General features: G+C 43.7%; 1 protein-coding gene across 3 annotated transcripts in view; it reads right to left on the minus strand.

Annotated features, from left to right (window-relative positions):
- Nucleotides 1-19592, minus strand: part of NEDD4L (NEDD4 like E3 ubiquitin protein ligase) — a 343050-nt gene that overhangs the window by 217102 nt on the left and 106356 nt on the right. For all 3 annotated transcript variants that reach the window (XM_032214570.1, XM_032214569.1, XM_032214568.1), the window contains exon 2: nucleotides 880-953. In XM_032214570.1, the coding sequence (XP_032070461.1) occupies nucleotides 880-953 (74 nt within the window). The remainder of the gene's footprint in view (nucleotides 1-879; nucleotides 954-19592) is intronic.

Below are 19592 nucleotides of genomic sequence, written 5' to 3' on the forward strand. Positions count from 1 at the left end.
CGGTAGTTCGCTTAATGGGCTCATGACTCTCCGAGACTCCTTGCCAAGTTTTGCAGATATCAGCCTGGCAGCCCTCCAAGCCAGATACGATCTGTGACTGTAAATCTTCTCTTGAAAGACTTTGCTGGATGTGCATGAGAGGAATTCACAGTAAATTAATAAAATGAGTTTTTGTTGGGACAAGAAGTTTGCTTCATGCTCTTGGGAAGCCGGGGTCAATGCAGGGGAAGCCTGCAGGGAAGATTGTGAGTCACTGGGGCAAGCCTTCGCACCATGGGCTTTCTCATTATATGCACTCATGTTCTCTTTCCCTGACTTTTAGGAGCTCCTATTACACCAAGCCCGCTTTTCCCTGACTTACACACAGCCTTCCTCATCCCCCTGGGACACCCCCTGCGTTCCTTAACAGGGACTTCCTCCACTTCCTCCTTAACAAACCACATGCCTTAAGATACAACAATAACCCAAACTGCCTGTACTGTCATTGCTAAGCAATGTGGCCATGTGACATCATTACAATCACAACTGTTAGCAAGAGTTCCAACTGCAGTTGTAACTTGCAATATCATAAGTACAGGTAAGACTGTTACTATAACAACATCACATGTTTTACCAACCCACTTCTATGAAACGTAATTAAGCAGCCTCTAAAGGTTTTCCAAACCAGCTGAACATTAACATGCTCTGCAAAGGCCATAAAGTGGGAACCAATCTTATGGTATGGCATTTGAACCCCAAAGAAACTACATCAGAGAGCAAGAATGATATATAATCACAGCATTCTTTATTAATTTCTAGCCTGCATTCTTTAGAGAAACAAAACTCACAATTGCCACTGTCCATTATCACACAACAATTTCAACAGCATGGCATACACACCTGGCTCCGAAGATGTCCTTTTTGGCAAGGTCTATTCCAGCTACGACTTTAACTCGAAGGACACGAGATTCTTCCTGAAAAAAAAGAAGAAAGAGTAGATTTAATTTTCATTCATCAGGTTTGTATCTCACAATGCAAGCAGCATTTCAATTACCATATTTTTCTGAGTATAATACGCTCCGGAATATACAATGCACCTTAGTTTTTGGGAGGGAAAGCAAGAAAAAAAATTCTGCCTCTGCCAACCAGCACCCATCTGTATTCATCTGACTAGCATCCTAGAAGCAAATAGCGAACAGCCAGGTCAGCTTCAGCACGTTATTGCAGCCTGATTTCAGCCTCTGCGCATCACATTTTTGGCTTCTGCGCATTGCATTTTCGGGCAGTTTCAGGCAGTGGGGAGCAGAGGAGGCAATTCCCGCTGCCTGAAACAGCCCAAAAATGTGATGCACAGAGGCCAAAAATGGGGTGTGCAGAGGCCGAAATCAAGATGCGCAGAGGCGGAAAACGCAAGGCACAGAGGCAGTAATTGGCGGAGATGTGCTCTGGCGATCCCTGCAGCTTTGAACGGGTCTGAAACGGAGCATTTGGAGGCCAAAAACGCGAGGCACAGAGGCGGCGATGGTATGTGGCAATTCCTGCAGCCTGGAACAGGTCTGAAATGTGAGGCGCGGAGGCTGAAAATGGCCAGCAGGTGTGGGCCGGTGGGCAGGGCTACATTTGGTGTACAAGACGCATCCAAATTTTCATCCTCTTTTTGGAGGCAAAAAAAGTGTGTCTTATACTCCAAAAAGTACGGTACAGGGGTGGACTCCTGCCAGTTCTAACCTCTTCTATAGAAGAGGTTCCACAAATCTACACTGCCGTTTAGAACCGGTTCCCCCCACCCGTCCGCACATTATCAAAATGAAGAACGAGAGGAGGAATTCTGAGAGTTGAAGTCCACAAGTCTTAAAGCTGTCAAGTTTGAACACCCCTGGGTTTTTTTTTTTCCTAAAGGGTTAGGGGTGCAAGGGTCTTGTAACTTGACAGCTTTAAGACTTGCGTGCTTCAAATGCCAGAGTTTCTGAGCCAACATTTTTGTTGCTAAGCAAGAGCGTTGTTAAGTGAGTTTCACCACATTTTACAAGTTGGCCATGCCCACCCAGTCACATGACTGCCAAGCCACTCCCACTAGATCACATGGCCAGCAAGCCACTCCCACCCGGTCACATGGCCAGCAAGCCACTCCCACGAAGCAGGCCATACCTACAGAAGAGGTTCTAAAATTTTTTGGTACATTACATCAGAAAGCTGTTTCAAATATAATGTCCCTCAGTAGCTTACCATTCCTGAGCATGTAGTCCAAACCGTATCAAAGGCACCAGAATGAGAAAGATTGATAGGAAAGACACTACAAAAGATGCGATTGAGCTGCTTAGAATTTATCTAACACTTCTGAAGAAAGGAACGTTTTCTGCTTGCTTGGTCAGAGTAGTTCATTCATGGGATCTATTACCATAGGAACATTCACTGAGAGTATACAAGGAGTTGGGAATACACTACTCCACATATGGATTTCAGACATCAAGCAGGTGGTGAAACTAAGATATCCTTCAAAAGAACCCTTGAAGCTCAGATTTTTCCAACCTTATGTGTCAGACCTGGAAGCCACCTTTTACACTGAGCCTTCAGGCCTGCCCTAATTTCTACCGTGGGAAAATAGGAGGGGGGATTGTATAGAGTATGGGTGAGATATAGTCAAAATAACGTTCTTTTCTCAGAGTCAAGGCCACCTTGCCCTGCAGCTGAAATGAGGTGTCTGTTTTGTTTGTTTATTGGATTTATATGCCTGGGAGGCATCTTCAGCTTTGGACAATGTCTGATTGGACCATGTGATGGACATGTGGGTGCTGGGCAGGGACTTGGACTTTCGTTTGGGTGGGGAAAACCTGGAAGCTTTCAGATTCGGGTTTCCCCAGATGTGCCAATATGACATCTCTAATAAAATGGAACTTTGAAGAAACACAAGCCTCGGATTCTTCTTTCATTAGGGGGTGTTACTTGGAACCTTGACACTTACGTTTATTCCATCCATTTTCTCTGTTACACGCAGGTTAACAGGATTTTGCCCAGTTTAAACATTTTTGAGAGATGTTCTCTTTAAGGCAACTGTATAATTTATCTTGTATATTTTAATGTCCAAACATTTTCATTGCTAGATTCCAAGGAGTGCAAAACACTAAGGGATAATTGTGTTCCAATTTGCATATTCTGGAAATACGATATTTTTAGTCATGGAAAACTGAATGAAATTCTCTCCAATGGGGGAGATATTTAGAAGCAAAGGATAAACTAATAAAACACTAACTTTCGGCTCTTTGATAACAAGTGCTCCAATATTTAATCGTTGCTTGAAAGAAAGTTCCCCTCTTTCCTTATTTTTCCTTCCTCGCTCTCTTCCCATCTTTCCCATTTTTTCTTTATCTTTCCCTTTCTCCTTCCCTGTCCCTTCTTGCATGCTCATTTCCAGGGCGGCCCCAGGGGCCAGATCTAAGTCTTGAGTTTTGACACCTCTGATTTATGCTTTCAAAGAGCAGGCAGCCAATACTGGGCTGGCCTACTTTCTTCCTATCCCAAATTCTTACACTACAGGTGAGATACAATGTACTTTACAACTTTGCTAGGAGGTACGCCAGAAGAGATGGTAGCACCTAGTTGACCAAGGTTGATCTCATGCCAGGTGAGCACAGCTGGACCCAGTTGGCATTTGGGTGGGAGTCTTTTAACTGGGGAGTTAAAAAATAAGCAACAACAAAAAGAGAATTGCAATGAGTTGCATATTGCTGCCAAGAAAGCATCTTAGATGTGTTCATAAACGTGGCTCAATGGAGAATTTACGTGCTATTGTTTAACGATACCAACAATTAAAAAGCTTTTTCCTCCAGAATGCCGGGAAATCTGGGAGTTGAATTTCACACCTCTTAAAGTTGCCAAGGTTAAGAAATACTACTTTCGATGATTAAATTGGAAGCTGGTAAGCTGTGGGAGGTGGAAGAAAAACCAGTCTCTTCAACTTTGTTGCTTGTATCCTTATGATTTATATTGATGTTGATTGTTTCCTGATTGCTTATTTGTACCCTATGGCTATTATTAAGTGTTGTACCTTATGATTCTGGACAAATATATCTTGTCTTTTTATGTACAATGAGAGTATATGCACCAAAGACAAATTCCTTGTGTGTCCAGTCACACTTGGCCAATAAAGAATTCTATTCTATTCTATTCTATTCTATTCTATTCTATTCTATTGTGGCAAAGAAGACCTGAATATTCTCATAAATAGTTGCCCAAACTGCAAATAGATCCAATGAGGCCAAAAGGAGCTGCCCCTACTTCAACATATCTGACTTTATCCTGAGAAAGTATGACTGGCATCTTGTTTGCGTCTTTCTCCAAGACACATTTAGCCCCCGGAAGTCTGTTTCCTTCCTAACCTTCCCGAAATTGATGAAAGCCATTTCATTCCACTAAGGACTTGGCAGGTTTTTAGTCTCCATCTCTAATGGTTCTGTTATTGATTACTTGTATTGTTTGGCTTTTAAAATTGTGTTTCAACTAATTAATCTTTTCGTTGCCTGAGAGGCCTTGGAGGCAGAAATCAGGCTCAAACTGGGAAGGGGAAAAAAAAAACCAACACCTCAGTTTCCCAACAATAGCCAAATCTATCAACTATAACAGCAGAATTCTGGAAACTGCAAGCTGGAAGGACACCAAGTTACAGAACCACTTTCAATTATGTTTCTGAAATGAAGAAAATTTAGGTTAAACAGAACAAGACTTCTGTTTAGAAGGACTGCAAGCTCCATTCAAAACCAGTTAAGAATTGCTGGCAGTGAATACACACACATACAAACACACACAGAGAGACACACCTTTGCTATTTCACAATTGATTAAGTCCAATAGTCCTCAACCAGTTGCTAACAATGACATGAAGTTAGAATCCCCCCCCCCAACACAAAAAGCTACTTATGTCCTGTTTTCGACCTTGCAACATACACTCCTGCAGTCTCAAAAATGAATTTTGGATACTTGACAACTGTCTCACTTTTATGGCCACTTGTGGCATCCCTTAACCACATGACCAAGATTTGCAACGTTTTTTTTTTGGCAGATTCTGGCTTTTACTTCTAACTTTCAGCAAAAAAAAACCCAACCACTGGGAAGAGCCAATTTGCTTAAAACAACTTCGGTGTGCTCACTTAATGACCACAACAGAAAATGTCATAAAATCAGGTTTCTGGTCATGTGATCCTTCACCTTCAACCACAACTTATGACCGTAATTCTGGATTCAATTAGAGTCATAACCTGAGGACTACTTGAACCATAATCTACCTATTATAGTATCACCCAGATATTTTTCTTCTTTGAAAAGAAATCTGAAAAAAAAATATATCTTTCATCAATTGGTATATGGAAGTTTATTTCATTTCAACAGAATTTTTACACAGCTACAAAATGTGGAAGACACAGAAGGTAACCTGAGAAATCCATCTTTTTTCAGTTTTTATATTAGATGTATTTATATTTATTCTACATTCCACCGATTCTTGCCTGGAAGCGACTCTAGGCAACTTGCATTCATTAAAAACCAATAAACAACATTAAAATAATAATAACATCACTTAGTTTAAAAATAACAAGATGGGAAGGAAGGGAACAAGATTTTAAGGAACTGGATTAAAGCAAGATTACTTGCCACCAAGAAACGTACTGTATGTTGACTTATTATTATTTTGCCTTGAATTTTTCTTCCAGTTGCTTGTTTAAGGGGAATCATACCCAAACCTGCCTTAATCAATAGAAAGGAAAAATGGGATTAGGTTTATTTTGCTGATGTTTTAAAATGAATTGGAATAATACTTTAATAATTTGGAGAAATGTTTTCAAAATGGAAATATTTGCACTGTAGGAAGTTAACACCCACCCTTCTCCTAGAAAAATGAAATATTCTAGGAAATATTAAAAAGGCAGAATATTATATTTCCCTGGATGAGAAATGGAGAAACAGGTTTTTAGGCAGGAAACAGAGTCACTCCTAATACCCCCACCATCCTCAATAGCCCACAACAGATGTCCGCACTTAAGAGATAGCTAGGTCTATTCATAGGCAAATGCCCTCACCCAAGCTCCAACAAAGGTAGGATTAGCCCTCTACCCATCTCATCACATGGCACCTGGGAGATTACATCACCCAACAAGACTCAACCAAGCCTGGGACTCAGGACAGACTAGAGAGTTGCCCCTGCATAGCTCCAAGGGAGTCTGACAACCAATCAGAATACAAGCTCAGATTCAAAAGCCCAAAGAGGGTATAAAACTCAGGCAACCTCAGCATCTCTTCCCCTTTCTTCTTCTTCACCCAACATCTTTAAGGCATGGGATCCTATCCACCATTAAAACCAGCTTTCCAAACAGCCACCATGTTTCTTTTTCCCCCACTTGGAACTGAACCCAGAAGGACATTCCTTCCAACAGCAATAAATTATGTTTCCATACAGTACTTGTGGTGCCCTGTGAAGCACAAGAGTTATTGCCATTTTAACCAAATATATCCCAAAGGGGAGTACTGGGGAAGTGGCAACAGGAAAATAAATTGCCTTCACAAAGGTAGACATCCTGCAGTTCTATTGTAATTTGTTTTTTTAATTCCAATTCTTTTTTTAAAATTTATGACATACATGCAGGTGTACATCCCAAACATAACAATAAACAATAGTGGTTAAATTACTACCAGCCTCATCTGCTCACAAAAAGGTAATTAAACAAATTATTTTACAGTTTAACATTGCGTGCCAACTCAATCACACTTGCTTTTCTAACACTTTTTTCTCATTTCTTCCTCAAGTTATGATGGACATACAGTGTTTCCCCGAAAATAAGACAGGGTCTTATTTTCTTTTGATCCCTGAAATAAGCACTTGGCCTTATTTTCAGGGAGGTTTTATTATTTTTGAGGTGCAGGAGGTGGCGAGCGGGGTCACCTCATGGCTGCTGCTGTGTTGCAATATTTTCAGGGAGGGCTTATTTTAGTGCATGCGCTCAAAAGCCCGATTGGGCTTATTATCCAGGGAGGTCTTATTTTGGGGGAAACAAGGTAGTTCAACGCATGGCCTAAGCCGCTTTCCTGCTTCTCTTTGCTAACTTTCATAGGTGTGTTCCAGAGTAAAATGAGCGGCAGGGGGGAAAATGCAGATAAATCAATTGAGACATTTTTGCCATGATGTCTCCAATTTAAACTAAGCCGGAAGTTAGGGATTCTAAATAAAATCTGGTTGCCTTTGGCGTCTGCAGGACATCTTGGAAAACTTGCAAAAGTTTTTTATGCTGTTTTATTGGAATGGGGTGAAAATGTGCTACATTGCCTTTTGAAACAGGCCCCCTGGTGGCCCAAATGGCTGACTGCAAGGCATAATATTTGGAGTTTTCCTTCTATATTCTGCCTGAGGCTGCCCAACACCGCAGCCCTTTAGCAATTGTCTGGTTATTACGATATGGTCATCACTGAAGAAATATTAAGCACGATGACACACAAGCTGCAAAACTGGCCACCCAACCCTGACAGAAACCTTTCAGGCAATGTTTCTCAACCTTGGCAACTTTTAAGATGTGTGGACTTCAACTCCCAGAATTCCCCAGGGAAGCAAGACTGCCTGGGCAATTCTAGGAATTGAAGTCCACACGTCATGCACCAAAGACAAATTACTTGTGTGTCCCATCACACTTGGCCAATAAAAGAATTCTGTTCTGTTCTGCTCTATTCTATTCTAATGTTCTATTCTATTCTAATGTTCTATTCTATTCTGTTCTATTCTATTCTAATATTCTGTCTATTCTAATATTCTGTCTATTCTAGTCTTCTATTCTAGTCTTCTATTCTATTCTATTCTTCTATTTTAATGTTCTATTCTAATCTAATCTAATCTAATCTATTCTATTCTTAAAGTTGCCAAGATTAAGAAATAGTTCTTTAGTTTTATAAATTGGCTGATCATCATATATACATTAGTCGGCAGTTCAGATCATGCTTTCATTCCAGTAAAAATAAATATTAGCCAACGTTTGAACAGCTATTTTCAAAGATTTCCATCACAGAAAGTATTCCTTATATCTTTCTGGAAAACCAAACTTGCAACGAATAGTCAACTGCCCTTAAAAAAAAAATGAGGAGTTTTTGTTGTGAGTGGTTGTTGGTTGGTTTGCCCATAAGCTATTTTCTTTCCTTTCTCTTCCTGTGGAAGCAGAACATGGCCATTGTGCAATTTTCTTTAATCCCAAAGCTGCTGTTCGGAGCAAGAAAACGATTTCTTTCTCCCCTCTGTAAGGAGCGTACAGCACAATCTAAGAATAGGCTAGAAAATAAACATCTTAATCCTCAGGCGCAAACGTATATGCTTTGCAGAAGTATATACAAGACTATTGTAAAACAGACTCTTCCCCACATCGCCAAATAGAAACAACTTGGCCCTTTCAGGCATCAAACCTAAATACAGTAGGTCTGTGATGGCAAACCTATGGCACAGGTGGCGCGCAAAGCCATTTCTGAGGGCACGCGAGGCGTTGCCCTGTCAGCTCCAGTGCGTATGTGTGCAATGGCCAGCTGATTTTCGGCCTCGATTTTCTGCTGTTTCTTGCCCTCCGGAGTCTTCAGGGAAGCCTCCTGAAGCCTGCGGAGGGAGAAAAACGGCCCAATGGGCAACCTGGAAGTCCATTTTTGAACTTCCGGTTTGTGTGTTGATCTGTTTTGTACCCTCCCCAGGCTCCTAGAAAGCCTCTGATCACGCGGCAATGGGAATACTGCATCAATTGTGTGAAAACGGTCACTTTTTTCAATGCATTGTAACTTTGAACAGTCATTAAATGAATTAGTGTAAGTTGAGGGCTAGCTGTAACCGTATTGGTCAAAACCCCAAACAGATAATTGAGCTTATTTCTACTTTTTTCATTCAATACATTCTGAAACACAATTCTAGAATATATCAGATCTTGATATTACGAGTTTTACTCCAGCAGATATTTTCCCCAATTGCTGCAAACAAATTCAGGAAAAGAGATTTTCACTATAATTACTTATTCTTCTTGGAAGCCACAAAAGTATTATGGAGGAGTTCAGTCAGTACCTAATTAACATCTCCAAATCTTAAAGACAAAACAAATTCTACTTCCTTGCCAAATTCCAAGTTTTCAGAAATTTCTGGCACTAGCATACTACACAATCATGTACCGATACTTACATTACAGGAGGTGCAAGTCTTAAGAAAAATAATCACACACACATTAGGAAGAAAAGATTAACTTTCATGTATTGGGAAAAACGGTTCCACCACAAATCCGTGAAGCTCTTATCCGTGGAGACTAATTCGTGCCGTTCGAAGCACTAAGGAAAAACGCGACCCTACGCGATGACATAATCGCAGAGGGCAAATCCGCGCATTCCCAAGCACTCAGTACCCTAAACCTAACGCTAAACCTAACGCTAAACCTAACGCTAAACCTAACGCTAAACCTAACGCTAAACCTAACCCTAAAACAAACCCTAAAACAAACCCCTAAACCTAATCCTAACCCTTACCTTAATTGAAATCAGCTTTCTGCCGCGGCGCCGTTTTAAAGCGCCCTTCTGTTGCTGCGCTGTTGTCGTGGCGGTGATGACGCGCGGTGATGACGTCGCGGCTTTATCACCGCGATTTTATCACCGCGATTTTGACGAGCGCGGTTTTGTCGTGCCACGGGGAAAAACACACGCAGGTTTTCCTTGACCCTATCATCACAATGGAGTCCAACATTTCTACAGTTGCTAAGTGAGGCAATTGTTAAGCGAAATATCAGGTTTATTTCTGTGTCCCACCGGGCTTCAATGCACATTTTGAAAAAGTGCACCAAAAAGTACAGCTTTTCTGGCAAGATAAGATTTCTGGCTGGGTTTTTCTTCTTCTTCCGTTCATTCATGTCTGATTCTCTGAGACTGCCTGGACAATTCCCAGTAGTTTTCTTGGCAAAGATTTTCAGAAATGGTTTGCCAAGGCCTCCTTCCTGGGACAGAAAGGAAGTTACTAGTCCAGTGATGGCTAAACTTTTCCGGACCAAGTGCCAAAAGCGCATGCGCACATGCGTGAATGCATGGCACATGCATGTTGTCCCCCAAACCCCCAAAATGCAATGTGTGTGTAGCCCCTGCACATGTGCCCAGCCCCTGCATGTGCACCGCCCCCTGCACATGCACACATGGCCCTCCTGCATGCCCCCTATGCTCCCCACGCATGTGCACCATACCCCCCACGTGTGGCCCACTTTCACGCACCCTGTCTCTTGTGCATGAGCACACAGCCCCCCCACATGCGCACAGCCCCCCCTGTGTACCCACGGCAGAGACCCGTCGACCAGCTGGCTGGCAGGAGGCATACAGGCATGCAAGGTGGAGCTGAACAAGGGCAATGGCTTGTGTGCCCACGTAGAGGGCGCTGCGTACCACCTGTGGTTTGCCATCATGGGACTAGTCCAAGGTTATCCAGCTAAGCTTTGTGCCTAAGCCAGCAATAGAACTCACAGTCACCTCTGGGTTTCTAGCCCAATTTCTTGATCACTACAGTATATCAAACTCAGAAAGGCTGATAAACCCACCAATTATCTTAATTGGATCCCCAATTCATGGAAAACGCTGACATGAGAGACAGAGATGACATTTATTGCTGGGCTTAACACTGTCAGCAAAGCAGCTAACAAAGCAATCTGCTGCTCCCTCTTCACAGCGCATGATTTTTATGACTGGCATGCGCTCTTTCATCACACAGTTCAAAGGTCCCCGACTGAACATGTGGACTAGACCCTTATTCAGTGGAGGAACTGCTAAAGCACTTCAAACAGACGACTAGCTAGCCTCTGTTTGAAGACCTACCTGTACTGAAGGGGAACATAGCAATTTATGGGGAGCAGCTCTCGACATCAGGAAATTTCCTTTATATCTAACCTGAATCCACACCCCTTAGTTTTAATCTATTGGTTCTTCTCCTGCTTTTTAGAGTAACGGAAACAGTGGTGGGTTTCTGCTCGTTTGGCCCGGATCGGGCAAACTGGTAGTGGCGGCAGCGGGAGGCTCAGCCCACCCCCACCCCCAGACCGTTCTGTAAATGCACAGAATGCAGGCGCGCACGAGCAAACCGGTAGTAAAAAAAAAAAAAATGATAACCCACACTGAAGAGGGACCAGGACTATTTCCTCCTCCAAATGACAGCCTTTTGATTTCTGAAGCATGCTATTGTACCTTCCGTCGTTCTTCTTTTTGGCCAATGAAATCATTTCTTAAAGTTTTGTTTGCTTAATTCAGTTTCCACTTCCACCGTCACAGCCCTATGGCACCTATGCTACAGCTAGCACACAGCACCCTCTCTGCGGGCATGCAAGACATCGCCCCAGTTCTACTCTGCCGTGCATGCACGGGAGGCCATGTGGGAGGAGTGTGTGGGGGGGCACATGTGAGAGGAGCAGGTGCAAGCATGGGGGGTCAGATCCTGAAGAGGAAACTCAAATACTCTGGCCACCTAATGAGAAGGAAGGACTCACTGGAGAAGAGCCTAATGCCGGGAAAGATTGAGGGCAAAAGAAGAAAGGGACAACAGAGAATATGGTGGCTGGATGGAGTCACCGAAGCAATAGGCGTGAGCTTGAATGGACTCAGGAGGATGGTAGAGGACTGGAAGGCCTGGAGGAACGTTGTCCATGGGATCGCAATGGGTTGGACACGACTTCGCAACTAACAACAACAACAATTGACTCATATTTATGGTGGCTGCAGTCTCCCAAGTTCATGTGATCAACTTTTACGAACCACTGACGGCAAGCAAAGTCAATGTGGAAGCCAGATTTAACAACTTCCGTGAGTCACTTAACAACAGTGACAAGAAACGTAATAAAATGGGGCAAAACTCGCTTAACAACTCGTCTCGCTTAGCAACAGAAATTTTGAACCCAATTGTGGATATAAGGGCTACTTGTATCGCACATTGCTTCCAAACTATACTCTCCTGTATAATCAAGAGTGAAAAACACTATGGTAATGAAAGAGATGCTAAGGCAAAAACAGCTTCATACCGTATTTTTTGGAGTATAAGACCCCCCCCCCCCAAAAAAAAAGTGGGTGGAAATGTCTGTGCGTCTTATACTCCAAATATTGTGGCAGGGGAAAGGGAGGTTGGTACATTGTTGATCAGCTGTTCTAGAACAGGCGGCATTGGCGAACGAGCCACACTGAACAAATGGGTGGCAAATGGGTGGCGGTGAATGGGTCATGCTAAACAGGCAGCAGCGGAGAATAGGCGGCAGCGAATGGACCGCAGCAAATGGGCTGCGGCGAAGGGGCCATGGTGGCAACAAATGGGCCACGGCCAACAGGCGATATGAATGCTGGGAGGCAGAAGCAGATTTTTTTTTTTTGTTTTCTTCACCAAAAGTCTTATAGTCTGGAGCGTCTTATAGTCTAAAAAATACAGTAATTCTTTGTGTTATCTAAAGCTAAAATATCCACAAATAAGGCCAGAGTCATTCACCAACCTTGTTGACTTTCCGGACTAGCTTGCTTGGATGCAATAAGCCTGCTTGATAAAAACAAAAAACGAGGCAATGTAGGAATAGATAGCTGTGCATTACTCGCTTATTCACAATGTGGCTTATTAGGTGAATTCCCAGTGGAATCAAAACATAATAATGTTCCAGATGAGAGAAAATAGGAGGAGTTCTCCCACCAGCACAGAGAGCAAATATTCTCTATTCTTCCACGCTGCCTATCAATCACCAGGATGCCCCGAGAAAATCTCAGGAGGCCAAAAAAATCCACATCTTTTCTTACAACAGCAACAGCCATAAATGAAACTGTCGACAGACTTAATAATACCTGAGAGCAGCATCTTCGTGTATTTTTTTTTTACATGATAAAAAGTGCAAACATTGACTCAAGTGGTGATGAGGACAGTCCAGACACTTATGCAATTGCTTTAATTACTCCCTTAGCCCCTTGGTTAGGGTAGTCACCACGACTTGATAGAGCCTGAGACTTAGAATAACTTTATTGTCACTTTCAATGTACACTAATCGGCATATATTAATATGAAATTTCATTGCATGCAGCTCTCAAAGGGTCACCACCTCCAATATACACTGCATAAAGGTAAAGGTTCCCATCGCACATATCTGCTAGTCATTCCCAACTCTAGGGGGCAGTGCTCATCGCAGTTTCAAAGCTGAACAGCCAGTGCTGTCGGAAGACAGTGTGGTCATGTGGCCGGCATGACTAAATGCCGAAGGCGCACGGAATTCTGTTACCTTCCCACCAAAGTGGTCCCTATTTTTCTACTTGCATTTTTTACGTGCTTTCGAACTGCTAGGTTGGCAGAAGCTGGGACAAGTAACGGGAGCTCACTCCATTATGCAGCACTAGGGATTCGAACTGCTGAACTGCCGACCTTTTGATCAACTAGCTCAGCGTCTTAGTCACTGAGCCATGCATCCATATACACTACATATGGCATCGGACCTGGGTACCTGAGAGACCGCCTCCTGCCGATTACCTCCCATAGACCGATTAGATCTCACAGGTTAGGTCTCCTCCGGATTCCATCTGCCAGCCAATGTCGGCTGGTGACTCCCCGGGGGAGAGCTTTCTCTGTTGCAGCTCCGGCCCTTTGGAACGATCTCCCCGTGGAGATCTGGACCCTTACTACCCTCCCGGACTTCCGCAAAGACACCAAGTCCTGGCTGCTCCAGCAGGCCAGGGGGCTTGTGAAATATCCAGCCCCACGGAAATTGTGAATGTTGTGTTTTTTTTAAAGTGTTGTTTTGCTTATTTATCCCCTTCCCTTGTCTATCGTAAGCCGCCCGGAATCCTTCGGGAGTGGGCAGCATACAAGACCAAATAAACTAAACTAAACTAAACTAAACTAAACTAAACTAAACTAAACTAAACTAAACTAAACATAAACGTGACTAAATAAGTAAATACAAAACTATGCATATACCCAGATATATGACATTATATGACCCATATTATATGAGACGTATTATATGAATATATTGATATTCACATATTTGCCACTAGGATCCCTTAGTGCAGGGGTGTCAAACTCGATTTCATTAAGGGCCACATCAGGGTTGTACTTGACATCGGGGGAAGGGGAGGCTGGTGTGTGTGTGGCCAGCTCGATGTTCCTCGGGTCTGGGGCGTCTGTGGTGGTCCAAGCACTCTGCCAGCAAAAATAGCCCCCAAGCTCCGTTTTCAGCTGTGACTGCCTCCTGCAACCCTCTACCAGCAAAAACGGAGTTTGGGAGGGCCGGACAAGGCCCTCCCAAGCTCCTTTTTCACTGGCAGCAGCACCACAGACCGGTGTTTTGCTGTTTCCAGGTAGCCCCGCAGGCCAGATCTAAGCACCCCATGGGCCGGATCCAGCCCACGGGCCTTGAGTTTGACATCCCTGCCTTAGTGAATCAGAGAACCAAGTATATAATGTATTCTAAGCTAGATGTGGCTTCCGTGTAAACTACCACAGAGTAAGTCAGTGGGCCCAAGGCATTCTGCAGATCCCAACTGCAATGCCCAGAGGCACTACTGAATATGCCCAAGGTCATCTCACTTAGCACTGGCAGGGCTTCTGCCCTACTCCACTTTGACATCATATGTGCAATATCAACAGCAATAAAACAGTAACCAGTAGTACATTGCAAAGAAAAACAACCAGCATTGAAAACACCTTCATTTATAAGAGCGTCCATTGAAAAGAAAAGAAAAATAGTGAATAACTGCACCCAAGCGCTTCGTAAATATGCCAATCTATCCAAAGAAAGAAAAGACAAAAAGATGGGCATTGATATTAAGCTTAATCTAAGGGTGTGGAGAAGGATGGCTGGGAGAGGATGGTTCATCTGTTTCCCTTTGGATCAGTCACTCAGTCAATCACTCAGTCAGTCCCAAAGTCTGACTGTCAAAAGGGAGCTGGACTTCCATACTTTCAGTCAGTCCGTCCATCCCTCCCATCCAATCCATCCATCACATTTCTAGGCCATCCCTCTCTAAAATTAATCTGGGTAGCTTCACAACAAAAACAAATAAAGCAAGGGCAAATACCGCTCACTCATCATGAAATCTCCAGAATCGTAAAGCCTACAAACGTCAAATTTGGCACGTATGTTCCTCTTGGCTTCTAGGTGCTTGCTAAGAAAGGATTTTTCAAAATGACCATCAGATCATTAGTATTTCTTATATAGTAATTAACAGGCTGTGATGCTAAGGAGTTCTACTCCCCCTCCCCACCTGAAAAGAACTCTGTTCCAACTGCCAGTTGCCTCACATTCCATTACCTTAGTTCAAATGGGCACTCCTTCATTCAGGAGAGGTCTGGAGCTCCTTATAGTACTAAACGTCGGTACCTCACCAAAATGTCTACACCTTCCACCTATGGAACTGCTTCCGGACTCAAGGCGGCAGGAGCGATATTCCCTTATGTGTTTCCATCACCGACCACCACTGAGCCAACGGATTGTGAACCGAATTTCCTCTGTATAGCCCAATCACATAGTTTTGTCGAGCCGAGGTGGCGCAGTGGTTAGGGTGCAGTACTGCAGCCACTTCAGCTGACTGCTAGTTCTGCAGCTCGGTGGTTCAAATCTCACCGGCTCAGGGTTGACTCAGCCTTCCATCCTTCCGAGGTGAGTAAAATGAGGACCCGGATTGTTGGGGGCAATATGCCGACTCTGTAAACCGCTTAGAGAGGGCTGAAAGCCCTATGAAGCGGTATATAAGTCTAACTGCTATTGCTATTTGCTATTGTCATGAATCACGGCTATCCAGCTAACAAAATATAAAAAAGAACAGCAGCTGAACCTGGAGGGAGCAAATCCACCCTCCCCAAAATCCCCCATCCTGACTTAAAAGCGCTTGAATACACATTAACTAAAGACTTGGCAGCGGAAGCAGATTTTAAGGGTTGTTCAAAGGCAGGTAGGGAGAGCTGTATGAATTGTGTGTGTGTGTCTCTGTGTGTGTGTGTGTGTAAACGAGCGCACACACACTGTTCTAGGTTCAAGCTGACTTTGCGAGAGCAGGAAGGATTTCTTAGTGGCTGGTAATTCTCAGGGAGGTTGGATGGCTGCTGGCGGCATGCTTATACTGCTGAATTCCAAAGTCAACCCTGCCTGCAGGAACGCAGAGAATGTAAACATGCAACTGGTTTCAACGGATGGCTCAAACACCAGTTTCTGAAGAGCGAGAGACAGTAAGGCAAATGCCGAAGGCAGAAACAGCGTGAGAAAGCGGAGGCACAGTCCTCATCACCACATTTAGGAGCAGAATTTCCATTGCTAAGCAAGGGGGGGGTTCTTAAGTGAGTCACATCTGATTTCATTTTGATCAGAGGTGGTATTCAGCCGGTGGGCTTCCACTACCCGAACCGATAGTGGAAGCCCACCCACCCTGGCTCTATACCGTCCTATTTAGGCACGTTTTCCAACCAAAGTGCATGCGCGGAAGTCCAAACGCATGCGTGGATGGGGCACGTGCAAGCAAAGCGCGCGCACACGCGCACTCACATTTGTGAACTGGTAAGGAAAGTAAGTGAATACTCACCCCCTGATTTTGACCATGGTGGTTAAGCAAATCACCGCAACCATGCAGTCATTAAGTGAATCAAGCTTCCTCCATTGACTTTGGTTGTGCAGTTTGAAAAAGCAATGCTCTCATTCAGATAAACTCGTGATGCTATGGGCCCAGCTTCCCGAGCCTGATGTCCTTTTCTATATGTTTGAAGGGGAAGCTAAATCAATGGTAGCCTCTAGCAGCCACACCCACAGCGGGGAAATCCCAGCTTTCAAATTACATGACAAGCCGACTGGGAAAACTAAACTTTTTCTTGTCCTTGGGAGACAACAACTACTTGTTATGCCTTCAACAAGTCAAATGAACTTCCCTCTGGACAGTATGACCTTTGTATTCCACTAGGAAATCAATGGACTCATAAACAAAGATATTAGGTTCAGAAATGTGCCTTACGAATATGCTTTATTAGGACTTTACTAATCATTATAGTGGGGGTGCAGTGGTTAGAATGCAATAAAGATAAAGGTAAAAGTTCCCCTCGCACATATGTTCTAGTCATTCCCGACTCTAGGGGGCGGTGCTCATCTCCGTTTCAAAACTGAAGAGCCAGCACTGCCCAAAGACTTCTCCGTGGTCATGTGGCCGGCATGACTAAAAGCAGAAGGAGCACAGAATGCTGTTTCCTTCCCACCAAAGGTGGTTCCTATTTTTTCTACTTGCATTTTTACGTGCTTTCAAACTGCTAGGTTGGTGGAAGCTGGGGCATGAAACAGGAGCTCACTCCGTTATGCGGCCCTAGGGATTCGAACCACTGAACTACCGACCTTTCTGATCGACAAGCTCAGCGTTTTAGCCACTGAGGCACCACGTCCCTAAAATGCAGTACTGCAGGTTAATTCTGCTGACTGTCAGCAGTTTGATCCTGACCGGCTCAAGGTTGACTCCCACCTTCTATTTTTTCAAGATGTGTAAAATGAGGACCCAGATGGTTGGGGGCAATAGGCTGACTTTGTAACCCGCTTAGAGAGAGCTGCAAAGCACTGTAAAGCAGCATATAAGTCTAAGTCCTATTGCTATTGTCATAATCGTTTTCCTGCTCTTCTACCTGTAGAAAACCAAAGCTGCAATACAACTACAGCTATAGCTACAGTCCATCTACAGTCCCCAATCTTTAGAAACAAAAATGGCAAACGTGGATCACTTTTAAAAAGTAGATTGAAAACCAGCTGGATCCAAGAGCGGCTGGAACTCTATAAATGCTTGTATAAACAGACATATCCACAGTTGTTGCATAATGCAAGGCAACATAGGGTCGGCTGCAATTTACAGCAAGCCCAATTTGCCATGGTGCACCAAAGGATGCCCACTATTTGCCAACTCTACATCCTCACCAGGCTTCATGTGGCATGCCAGGGAGTATAGTACATACAAAAAGCAGGCAGGATTGAGGTGGAAGTTAATGGCTAAGAGTAATTAAATATGAAATGGCACACAAAGAGTGCAAAGCTTTTTGTACCTTATTCCCACTTCTTCCACCACTCCTAATAAACAAGGTCAAATTTCTTGGGTCTCTGGAGGCCAAATAATTCCAATATCTTTTGGAAACAATGCAAAGCAGCATGATTTTAGGAAGGGAGGGAGGGAGATCATTTAAGCTATAAGCATTTGAGAAAGGTTTGAATGGCCCAGTTTTAAAACTGACCTTGGATCTATAAGTGACGATAAGCGGCTCAGATCCGAAGACATTTGATGCTGTTTATTTATACAGAAACAACTCAAGATATTTGCAAGCCAGCCAGGACTGTTACACTGTACAGCGGCTGTCTTGTGATATTATACAGATTTTAAAACTACAGTCAGAAATATTAACGATTGTACTGGAAAAGTCTTAATGGCATCTGGCTAGAACCCAAAGCACCAGAAATAGCTTCATGCGGTGATGAGCTTGGCATAATTAAGGTAAACACCCGTCTTCTTAAGTAATCCATCTTAAAGGGATAAGATTCTAAATGTAGCTGGAATTCCAAGTTAGCTCTTTATTTTGTTCCCCAGCTGATAATAATCCAAGCTTGCTAAGACAAAGGTTTTCTCCTCTAGTTTTTCCTACCTCTCCTGGTTCTGTATTCCAGGTGAACACAGAACCTTCTCCTGCAGCCCCTCACTTAACTGTCTTCACTTACCTTTTTCCAAGCACAGGGTCACATTCACTACCAGTGAGCTGCGCACAGACTGAACTGCTTCCTCGTTGTGCTGGCCAACACCACTCCCACTTCAACTTTAAAGAGGAGCGTTGAGCAATAGAAACTACCTCTTTCCATCAACCTGGGTGTGCCACCTTTACAACAGCTCTTGAAAATCCTGGCATCGGAAACCGGGCACGTGTCCTGGAGCTATGGTGCTACCTTGCGGGTGTGTGTGTGTGCGCGGAGAGGATAAATGCGGGTAGGCAGTGCTGTGTGTTTTACAGTTGTAGAGAAGGCGCTTTGCAACTTCCGCCTGACGCTGATCACTGGAAGCTTCGGGATTTAATCTTCCACTATAGGAAACGCTTTGCCTAGATTATTTCTCTGTGACTGGCCCTGATAAAAGATTTAGAAAGCTAACCCAGTGAAAACAATAGGCCATTCTACTGCTATTTTCCCCCCTCCCTTTTCCTCTTACTGTATCATTACTTTATATGTTCTGATGAATGCTAATCACAGAAAACGAATAGTGGTTTGGTTTTCCTGATACAAAGAGGAAAACCGTGGCTGGTATTTTATTACAGGTTCATTTCTGAAAAGCTCACTGACCATGTCCCTTGTTACATAACTGGATTTTGACAACAAAAGCTGGGGAACCTGCCAACTTGCTTCGTTTCCTATATAGGTAGTCACAGAACCCATAGGGCTGGAAAGGACCTTGGAGGTCTTCTAGTCCAGCTCCCTTACAACCACAATTGGGAGCAGAATTTCCATTGCTAAACAAGACAATTGTTACCTTAAAGGTAAAGGTAAAGGTTCCCCTCGCACATATGTGCTGGTCGTTCCTGACTCTAGGGGGCAGTGCTCAGCTCCGTTTCAAAGCCGAAGAGCCAGCGATGTCCAAAGACAT

Source organism: Thamnophis elegans, chromosome 3 (assembly GCF_009769535.1).
Source record: "Thamnophis elegans isolate rThaEle1 chromosome 3, rThaEle1.pri, whole genome shotgun sequence".
In the NCBI taxonomy this organism is placed as follows: Eukaryota; Metazoa; Chordata; class Lepidosauria; order Squamata; family Colubridae; genus Thamnophis; species Thamnophis elegans.